Source organism: Arachis ipaensis, chromosome B10, assembly GCF_000816755.2.
Source record: "Arachis ipaensis cultivar K30076 chromosome B10, Araip1.1, whole genome shotgun sequence".
NCBI classification, from domain to species: Eukaryota; Viridiplantae; Streptophyta; class Magnoliopsida; order Fabales; family Fabaceae; genus Arachis; species Arachis ipaensis.
The window spans coordinates 14144740-14155405 of record NC_029794.2 but is presented as its reverse complement, the minus strand read 5'-3'; the positions used below and the strand labels follow the sequence as shown (position 1 = coordinate 14155405).

The window sequence follows — 10666 nt, the reverse complement described above, 5'->3', positions numbered from 1 at the left end:
ATACTTCAACGAGATTTCATTTGTGAAATTCTAAACCGTCAAAAATCCGTTCGTCACAAGGTGATCCCTCTTTAGGGAGAAGTCGAGCTAGTACAAAAGTGACTCTAAATGTCCTGAGAAATAATGAAGAGGGCTTTCTCGTAACCCCTGTGTTCATTGCCGATTCTACAGAAGCCCAACTATCTGTTTCGTTAGCAACTTTGGCAATTTTGCAGCAATTTGAGGATGTCTTTCAGTCCCCATCTAGTTTTCCTTCACAAAGAACTCACGGCCATGCTATCGTATTAAAAGACAGTGCAGAGATTCCAAACATTAGACCTTACAGATATCCACATTATCAGAAGGCAGAAATGGAAAAAATAATTGATGAAATGCTGCAGATTGGGATTATTCGGCCCAGCACAAGCCCCTTCTCGAGCCCGGTAATTCTGGTAAAGAAAAAGGATGGTGGGTGGCAGTTTTGCGTCGACTATAGGGCCCTCAATAAGATCACGGTGCCGGACAAATTTCCTATTCCTATTATAGATGAGCTATTGGATGAGCTCGATGGTGCAACAATGTTTTCCAAATTGGATCTCAAATCCGGATATCATCAAATTCGAATGAAGGAGGAGGATATTCATAAGACAACTTTTCGCACCCACGACGGCCATTACGAATTCCTTGTAATGCCTTTTGGCCTCACGAATGCTCCATCCACTTTTCAAGCTCTCATGAACACTGTACTTCATCCGTTTCTCAGAAAATTTGCTCTAGTTTTCTTTGATGACATCCTTATTTATAACAAGGATCTCATTAGCCACAGAGGTCATTTGCAGAATATTTTTGAGGTACTGAGACAGCACAGTTTATTGGTAAATAAAAAGAAGTGCTATTTTGAAGCAACGAGTATTGAGTACCTTGGCCACGTTATTTCTGCCGAAGGGGTGGTGGCTGATCCTAAGAAACTCAGAGATATGCTTGACTGGCCTCCACCAAAGGATATTCGTAGCTTGAGGGGTTTCTTGGGCTTAACCGGATATTATCGGCGTTTTGTAAAGGGGTATGGTGCTATTGCTGCTCCTCTCACCCAACTTCTCAAAAAGGACTATTTTAATTGGGGTAATGATGCTGAATCTGCTTTTCAAATGCTCAAAATAGCTATGTTTTCAGTTCCGATTTTAGCCGTTCCATGCTTTTCTAAACCCTTCCAGCTGGAAACCGATGCCTCTGGAAAGGGAGTGGGTGCTGTCTTGATGCAGGAGGGTCGGCCAATTGCTTTTATGAGCCAAAAAATCTCAGAAATAGCCCAACAGAAATCTGTCTACGAAAGAGAGTTGATGGCAATTGTTCTAGCTGTTCAAAAGTGGAAACATTACCTCATGGGACAGCAATTCACGGTTTTTACTGATCAACAGTCCTTGAAGTTTTTATTAGATCAGCGAGTAGCAGATGAAGGCCAGCAGAAATGGTTATCCAAGTTACTGGGATACAATTTTGACATTAAATATAAGGCAGGGACAGAGAACAGGGTGGCTGATGTCCTTTATAGGAAATTTCATTTCTCCTCCCTGTCTTTTTCCATGGCAGCAGAGTGGGATGATATGGAGGCTGAAGTATTGGCTGATGAGAAATTAAATGGGGTTATGTAGAAGTTATTGGTGGGGGAAGAAACTACACCCGATTTTGCATTAATGAATGGAAAACTCAAATATAAAGGGAGGCTAGTGCTTGCAAAAAACCTCTAAATGGATTCCAAAAATTCTGATGGAATTTCATAGCTCCAAGCTGGGTGGCCATTCAGGCTTCTTTAGAACTTACAAGAGGATTTCTGCTATCCTTTACTGGGAGGATATGAAGGCAGCAGTGATGAACTTTATTAAAGGCTGTGAAATTTGTCAGCAGAACAAGCACTCTACCTTGCAACCTGCTGGTCTCCTACAACTGTTGCCGATCCCTTCCAATGTATGGGCTGACATCTCAATGGATTTCATAGGGGGATTAACCAAAGCCAAAGGGATGGATATGATATTTGTGGTGGTGGATCGCATGACTAAATATGCTCATTTCTTCCCACTTTCACATCCCTTTACGATGAAGGATGTTGCTATTTTGTTCATTAAGGAAGTGGTACGCCTCCATGGTTTTCCATCTTCAATTGTCTCCGATCGAGACAAAATATTCATGAGTGCTTTCTGGACTGAAGTTTTTAAACAGGTCGGTACTACCTTGAAGATGTCCTACGGCCTATCACCCACAGACCAACGGCCAAACTGAGGTGGTGAATAAATGCTTAGAAACCTACCTGTGATGCTTAACTGGTGCTAAACCTAAACAATGGCCAGCTTGGCTTTCTTGGACAGAGTTTTGGTATAATACCTCATACCATGGCTCTATTCGGATGACACCTTTTTGAGCTTTATATGGCAGGGAACCTCCAGCTTTATTACGAGGAGGGATGGAATCTTCAATGGATGAAGTAAGGGTCTTATTGGAGGAACGAAATCAGATGCTGGATGAAATTCAATTTCAGCTTAATAGGGCTCAGAACAGAATGAGACAAAGTGCAGACAAGAAAAGACGTGATGCGTCTTTTGATGTAGGGGACTTTGTGTATCTCAAACTTCAACCATATCGGATGAAGTCTTTGGCAACCAGATCAAATAAGAAGTTGGGTGCAAGGTTTTATGGTCCTTTTGAAGTGTTAGAAAGGTTTGGGGCAGTGGCCTATAGGCTGAAATTGCCTGACACCGCAAGAATACACCCTGTTTTTCATATTTCCCAGTTGAAGAAAAGTGTTGGACCTTCCTTACATCCTCAACCATTACCCGAAGCACTCACTAAAGAAGGGGAATTGCTGGTCGAACCTGAACACGTCGTGGACAGCCGCTACAACAATCAGGGAGATCTTGAGGTCCTTATCAAATGGAAAGAACTGCCAGATTTCGAGAACACTTGGGAGTCAGCAGCAACATTACAGACAACATTTCCCTCTTTCCACCTTGAGGACAAGGTGGCTCTTCATGAGGAGGGTATTACAACAAACCAGAGAGATAATAGGGATTTAACTCCTTTTAAATATACTTATAAAAGGAGAGGAGAAAAAGTAGCAAACTGAATTTTAAATTTTGAAACTCCACATCTTTAGGACAGTAGTTATAGGATTAGATATTATAAATAGGAAGACTGGAAAAGCTAGTAGGCAGGAAATAAGTGGAGTGAAAATCTAGAGGGAGAGAATTGACCTCTCAAAAGTCAATGATTCTTGCTTTTCTTTCATTTAGATCTATAATATTATTCTGTCAGTGGGGTAATTATCACATCGATAATTCCTTCCTCTGTTCAGTTATTCTGTTCTTTCCTTCTACCCTTATCTTCTACACTCAATTCTGCCCTAACAGTAAGGATACTAGAAAAACCGTAACAGACGACTTATCCAAAATCGATGATTTTTTATAACCTTAAGCACACAGATACCAATAGTCCAATACTAAATGGGAAAAGATTAGAAACAAATCAATTATAGTACATGTTCCCAAATGATTCAACAACTAAGCCTTTCCCAGTCTATGGAATTGGCTACACAATCAAACGATGCTAGGTGCCAACAGTCAAAAAAATAATAGACTGCAAGGACAAGATTTTCTATTCACATAGAAACTGTATTCACTATTGTTAAATATTTACACTTTTTCTCATACCAAATAAGGAATATATTAAGGTACGGAACACATTATAAGGCTTCATCAAAACTCAATGCCACTATTTAGCTGAATAGAGAAGGAAGGACGCCCAACATTGGAGAGAGGAGCATCAACTCTGAAGACAACGCCTGAGTTCCCAACATTTCCATTCCACTTTGATCAAAACAAAAAATGAGCCAAGGAAAGAGTTATAGCAGATTATTATGAAGAAAGAACCCTCATTCCATCAACTTACGGAGACAGAAGCGAATGCAGATGGATACGACATGAAGGCACATCCACAGATTAGGCTGAGCTTCTCTTTTTACAAACAAAATTGAAAATTGAAGTTAATATATACAGAAAACCATGAAGTATACCAAAATATCAGCTAGCCTTGTATTGGATGTGCTTGGCAACCAGACGTAAAATATAGAAGCGACATTCTAAAATAAAAAGCCTTTGTTTTCTCAGCTCATGAATCCAATGGCAAAAGAGGGAAGGAGTAAGGGGGAATAGAACATATCAACCTCTTGTTTTACTACCCAACAAGTTCCCAATTCCCATATATAGGAGTATCAGTTTGACCTCACAGAACCATGTGCATTTAAAAAGTTATTCTAAGTTTTCAATGCAGCTTGGATTCTAACCTTGAATCATTGACCCTGAGCTTGAAGAAGACCTCCGCAAACCGGAAGGAAAACACTCATAGTTGTCCATTAGGAAATTGCAGATCCACAAATGACTGGACGCAAAGATAGAGGAGGGAAAAAGAAATGTGAACATAGGGAATTTAGGGAAGAAGAGACAATACTAACACCAGGAAATCATTCATATTTTATACAACCGGGAATTTTATTCCGCCTAAATACTACAACAAAGCCTATCCCCCTAGGAGGGGTCAAATATTAAGATGTTGAATTATGATTGACACACGCAAGACAGTGTCACAGTGATACATGCAATTATGGGCTTAAGGTCAACCTTCAAATTTTTCTATTTGAAATTTACAATTGTGATGAAACAAGAATGATTGTATCAGCAACCGAAGCACTAAGCTGGAATACTAAGATAATATAAGTCAGCACATAGCAGTGCATAAAAACAAATGCACAAATGAAAACCAGAACGACCGATCTTAGAGTCATCATAAGCTAAGGGATTCAAACAAAGCATGGACATCAACAGCCACCTTCTGTGTTTTGACCACACTGCTGGACAAAGAGAATGCATTCCATTCTGACAATCAAAAAATGATCATATCATGTAACATAATATAGAAGAAGAAGAAGAGAAGGAGTTACTTTTGACAGGAAAATAAAGTCATAAATCTATTGCCAAAAATGGTATATTGATATCTTCTGTATCGCAGAAACAAAAAATGCCAAATTAATGTGTTTCATTTTAACTAGCAAACTGTACACTAACTTGGACAGGAAAGTTGATCATGTAAATGGAAATGGGGGTCATTTATCAAATGCAAGGTTTCCTTTAATAGAACAAGATGAAATATGTTTTGCTAACCACAACTTCAACAGAATGTCCACAAATATACTGTTCTAAGATAAACCCATTTCCACAAACATTGTTACTTTCCTGTAAGTTGAATTTAGATAGCCGATCCTCGTACTTACCTTACTGTCATAGCCATACCAAAGTAAGTGTTGCTTTGACAAATGAACAGGCAGAATAAAGAGGAGAGGTCCAAGCTGGACAAGAAAAAGAGATGAATTTCCATTTCCAGATGTAGAAGTAGAGCCACCGTGTGATGCCTCTACTCTCCACAAATCTCCCCTTGCAACTTCTTGTGTTCTACTATCATAAGTTGACGTAAAATTTATGATTCCCTGCATTTTCCAGAAAATAAATTAGGCAAGCAACTTAGTGAGAGAAGAGAATTTGACCATAATACACAATCAATAGCTCAATCAGCAAGAGTTTGCACCATTGATATTGTCTTATATAACAAGGGGAAAAAGCATATTAAATGCCCCCAACGTTTGCCAAAAGTTTCAAATTTTACCCTCAACGTTGATGACATAGAAATCATAGGAGAACACATCAAATAATTGATAGTTATTAATCAATCGGAAACAGTTCCAAGGAAAAGAAAAGAAAATATAGCATTGACTAGTAGAAAAATTCCAAGATAGCTTAAGCAACTAAATGAATTAACTGCAAAACAGTGGCATAAACACTATTATGCTTAACAAGTGCTACCCTGAAATTTTCCCAAAATAGCATTATGTCATGAGTCTATAGTCTATGCCCCTATATGTATATAAAATTTCAGGTTGCCACTACTCCAGCTGAACATTAAGATTAAAATTACGAGGAATCTTGGTACGTAACATGATCAATTTCGCAAATAAATAATTCATTCCAAACCAGTATAATCGAGTACATTTTAACTACATATAGTGTGCTTGGGTCTGCTTTTGCAGAAATGGTTTAGTTAGTTCAATAGAATTTTTACTTACGGTCGATTGAGGTAAATTCATTTATGTTTACTAGTTCTTTTAAAAGTGATTCTAACGGAAAGTAACAACTTTTTGCTTCTGCATTGATTTTGGGTATAGATTAGTAAAAATCCATTTTTATATTGCCAAAATCGATCTCTGTCGCTCAAAATTTTTGATTTGGGATAACGGATAAAGGGTGAAAATTTATAGGCCAGTGCTACAATAAACTGATGAAGTTGATAATCATCTTTCAACTCTTACTTTTTGTCTTTCTCAAAGTAGGACTAGTGTAACTAACTAACTACACTAAATTATTAATTTGCTCGTTACTCATCATGAATACCGTAAGAAAACTGTGAGCAACAACAACCAAACCTCGTCTTACCAAGAGAAGTTATAGATTAGGTCAAGATGCTATAATATCCTGTCCTAATGTTTATAGTCAAATCAAGAAAAATCATAATCCTTTTCAATGGTTCAATCAACGTTTTTCTTGCTGGTTTCCCTCTTCTTCTAGCTATTGGACTATTTCCATAACCACCACATGGTGTGCTCCTTGTTCTAAAAACTAGATTTTACCATCTTAAAGGCATCAATCACACTAATCACCACAAATTCATAATAAATAGTAAAATCATCTATTGCGTTGGTTCAGACAAATGACCGGGTCCCTGGCCAACTACTATGATGAATAACATAACAGCCCCATAGTCCAAATCAAAGTCAAAAGGAGCAAACCAATATCTTGAACAGATTAAAATCTCTCCTAATATTAGCAAACTAATCATCGAAACACAAAGCTAAAGCAGCTATAAATTATCATAAAAATAGCAAATCAATGAAATCAACGAAAATAAAAACTATTACCTGTCGCCTACCCATATAACCAATAGACCCAAGGTTAAATCCGCCATTATTGCTTCTTAAGCGTAATACGTGCAAAGATCATAATAATTTTTTGAGATAGATTATATAATTTTTCTTTTTATTTCATAAATCAATGATATAAAATGAAAAAGGAAACATTATACCTATGCATAGCACAGGCTGCTCCGCACTAGTACATTATATAAATAGATATGCTTCGTATTAAAATAAAATTCCTTGTGTCCTACTTCTCAATAATCCACAGCACTGGAAATTAAAAGCCAAAAATGGGAAAAAAATGGTCAAGAATCTTTTCTTTTTTTTTCTTCTTTGTTTGAAAAACTAGAGCCAAGTATCTAGTTTGGATCGGAGAAGAATTTGTTAATAGATGGCATGATCTGGGGCGTCTTGTTGCGGACGAACTTCCTAACGGTGTGCTGTGAATACTTCTCACCCTCTTCAAAATTCTCAAGAATTCCTGCACTTCTTTTCTCTTTTAGTACCCTGAATTTACAATCAAAATTTTCAATATTATTCATATATTCTTTCATCACGTCTAATAATAACATTTGATGAGCCATCTAGCATTGTTGTAATAATAATCCATGAAAGGCAATACCTGACTTCAGGGTTGGTTGTTATGTTCCTAACAAGTTGCATAGCGCAAATTCCAACGGCCACACCAACTGAGGCAAAGAGAGGGTATACCTATACACATAAATCTCAAAATTATGCACTAATAATGTAATATATATGTAATCATTATTGGATCTGGAAATCATTAAAAGTTCAAAATCACTTGTTAATAATACCTAACACAAATGAAAAATCAATTAAAGAAATATGAAGTATTATATCATTTACACCAGCAAACATGACATGTGTGTTATGAATACCAAATAAATCATAAGAAATTAGAAAATATGGGATGTTTTAATAACGGATCTGTATACCTATATATGAACAAAAGGACATGGTATGAATAAAAAGACTACTAGATCGATCACAAATAAAAAAAAAAAAAACATGGGGTGTTAATATGTTAAAACATAATGCATGAATAAATGAATAATTATAATACCTCAGGCTTCAACCATCTGTTGGCGGCCATTGGAGATCAAAAAGAGAAGAGAGTAAGAATTGAGAAAACAGAGGGAAACTTTTTAAGCTTGCGAAGCAAGAATGGAAGCGGAGCAAAAAGCAACAAGTCACAAATTAAATGTTGAATGTGGCAACGTTTTTAAATGTATGGTACCGGAAATCGTGGTAGTTAAAAATAAGTAATAACCCGAAATAATAATGTTCGCGAAGCATGTGATTAGGTTGCAATTTGAAAAGTAGAACACGTCAACAATGTGCCACCGCCCTCCATTCTAACCACTAGTTTGCTTTCTTTGAATTCTCAATTCTCAATTCATTGTTTTCCCATTTTCTTGGCCTTCAAGTTGTGCCTTTCCTTCTTTGGAATATTCTCTTTTTCTCTTCTTATTCATTTTTAATTAATGAAATATTTGATTTGATTAATCAATTTGGATTGGTTGAGTGATCCCTTCTATTTAAATCTTGTCTTATATAAGCATACAGCAATTCATTGACAAATAATAGACTTTTAAATAGAGGTTAAATTCACAAATAATTAATCTTTAACCTGTCGAATAGAAAATATCATGAAAAAAAAAACCCTAATTTAATTTCTATTATGTCAAAGTATAATATAAAATTGTATTTAAAAAAAAAAACTTTGATTTTTCACAATAAAAGATAAAAAGCTAATTTATATTTAGATTTGAATTTTATTTAAAAATTCGTTGTTAATTGATAAATTACTATATACATGAAATGAAATAAAATAGTGAATAATTGTTCATATTTTGAGACATATTAATTTTGAATAGAAAAGAGCTGATGTATTTTGAAGTGTGCATGGTTAGGTTTTTTTATATAGATAAAAATTTGTGTAATTCTAATATTAATTAGTTGTTATTTTTATATTTATTTTTTCTAGTTTAGAGTTTATTATTCTGGTGTGTCTAACTTTTTTTGGAAGGGCGAGGTAGTGAAAATGATTGGTCTGCGGTGTGCCTAATTTAATTAATACTCTTCTTTTAGGGTAAAGTGACACCTTTGAAGAACCTTCAAAACAAAATAAAAATGACACTTTTTCTAAGATTAAAAAGAAAACAAAAATTGCTGGCTTAACTTTTAAGTTTTAACAGTTAACACAGCATATATATTGACTTTCAAATAGACACATATTTAACGTATATTTTATTCATGTGATTAAATATTGAATACATGAAGATACACTTTGACAAAAGTGAATAAATCGTCTATATATATATATAACTCAAGTTCATATTAATCAAACAACGATTACCAACCAACTTTCACATACTTGATACTTATTATCATTAAAATATATTAATTTCTAGTTGTTTATATTGTGATATTCACGTAAGAATTAGTGTGTCTAAAATCATTGTATCCATCCAAGTACCACATATACATCAATACATGCAACTAACTCTTTGAAGAATATTTTAATTTGTGAAAGAGCTAAATAAATAATGCTTTCCAAGATTTGCGTGGAGACCAAGGCAGAAGAAGAATCCAATTTGAACAGCCTGTTTCCACTTACAACCGTGAATTAAAATGCCACTTATATTCCTTAATTAAAATTAAAATATTTCTGGATGGAAAAGTAAACACATGCCTGGCATAAGTGCACCTTAATGCAGGATTTGCACATTTATTATATTTTATGGTGATAGATTAACATGGGATATTTTGTTAAAAACAAATTCGTAAGAGCATTTTTTTTCAAAGTGGAGACTAAATTTTTGTATACAGATACAATACAATTAATAAAACATATAAATAATTTATTCAAATTATGAATTCGTCTCCTGAATATTGTAATTAAAAAGGAAAAAACATAGAATTCGACTAGAAAATTCAATTTATGAAAATAAAAATAAAATAAAGTGTAATTCAATCCCAACAAATTTACTCTCTAAAAATAAAAAACATCAAATTTGCCTTGCCTCTATTTCTATAAATCAGTTATACTGTCCAATTCTTGAATATTAATTACTAATAAAATGTAATTCACTTAGATTTTGTCTGGTGTCGTGGTGTAGTTGGTTATCACGTCAGTCTAACACACTGAAGGTCTCCGGTTCGAGTCCGGGCGACGCCAGTAATGTTTTTATTCTTTTTCCATTTAAGTCCTTTTTTTCATTTTTGGTCAGCCATCATTTTGGGTCAAGTTCCTTAAAGACGCTTTTTGTTAACCATTGCTGCAATGCAACACTGATCCATGTTACCATTTTTGTCTTGGTTGCTTTTCATTTTCGTATTTTGTACTACCCAATGATTAATTTTTTTTAATTTTTTGTTAGTCTTCCCAATAATTAATCTGATCCTTATGGGTAGGATTGTATATAGTTTGGTTAATCTAAAAATTAAATATATTTTTTGCTTAATCAAAAAGTGCAATGCAACCATGTTACCATTTTTGTCTTGGTTGCTTTTCATTTTCGTATTTTGTACTACCCAATGATTAATTTTTTTTAATTTTTTGTTTTTTGTTACAATAATTAATCTGATCCTTATGGGTAGGATTGTATATAGTTTGGTTAATCTAAAAATTAAATATATTTTTTGCTTAATCAA

At 34.8% G+C, this 10666-nt stretch overlaps 2 protein-coding genes and 1 non-coding gene across 3 annotated transcripts; 1 reads left to right on the top strand and 2 right to left on the bottom strand.

The window, feature by feature from the left end:
• LOC110267398 lies at window positions 3485–7101 on the bottom strand. The gene is made up of 5 exons (XM_021112904.1): window positions 6992–7101; window positions 5297–5509; window positions 4855–4901; window positions 4313–4407; window positions 3485–3983 (listed from the first exon to the last, which is right to left on the bottom strand). The coding sequence occupies exons 1-5, from the start codon at window positions 7004–7006 to the stop codon at window positions 3910–3912; spliced, it is 444 nt and encodes a 147-aa protein (XP_020968563.1). The 5' UTR covers window positions 7007–7101; the 3' UTR covers window positions 3485–3909.
• LOC107621617 lies at window positions 7107–8273 on the bottom strand. Its single transcript, XM_016323653.2, has 3 exons — window positions 8073–8273; window positions 7611–7699; window positions 7107–7495 (listed from the first exon to the last, which is right to left on the bottom strand). The coding sequence occupies exons 1-3, from the start codon at window positions 8100–8102 to the stop codon at window positions 7348–7350; spliced, it is 267 nt and encodes an 88-aa protein (XP_016179139.1). The 5' UTR covers window positions 8103–8273; the 3' UTR covers window positions 7107–7347.
• Window positions 10117–10190, top strand: TRNAV-AAC. Its single transcript has one exon. It is a non-coding gene; the product is annotated as a tRNA-Val (tRNA).

Bases quoted from the DNA above. Each gene is read 5' to 3' on its own strand.
- LOC107621617 (XM_016323653.2), bottom strand. From the start codon at position 8,102: ATGGCCGCCAACAGATGGTTGAAGCCTGAG. The intron at 7,700-8,072 runs GTATTATAATTA...TTATGTGTATAG, and splicing joins ACAGATGGTTGAAGCCTGAG to GTATACCCTCTCTTTGCCTC. The intron at 7,496-7,610 runs GTATTGCCTTTC...TTGTAAATTCAG, and splicing joins ACAACCAACCCTGAAGTCAG to GGTACTAAAAGAGAAAAGAA.
- LOC110267398 (XM_021112904.1), bottom strand. The intron at 4,902-5,296 runs GTAAGTACGAGG...TTTGATTGTCAG, and splicing joins GGTATGGCTATGACAGTAAG to AATGGAATGCATTCTCTTTG. The intron at 3,984-4,312 runs GTTAGAATCCAA...GTTTGTAAAAAG, and splicing joins CTCAGGGTCAATGATTCAAG to AGAAGCTCAGCCTAATCTGT.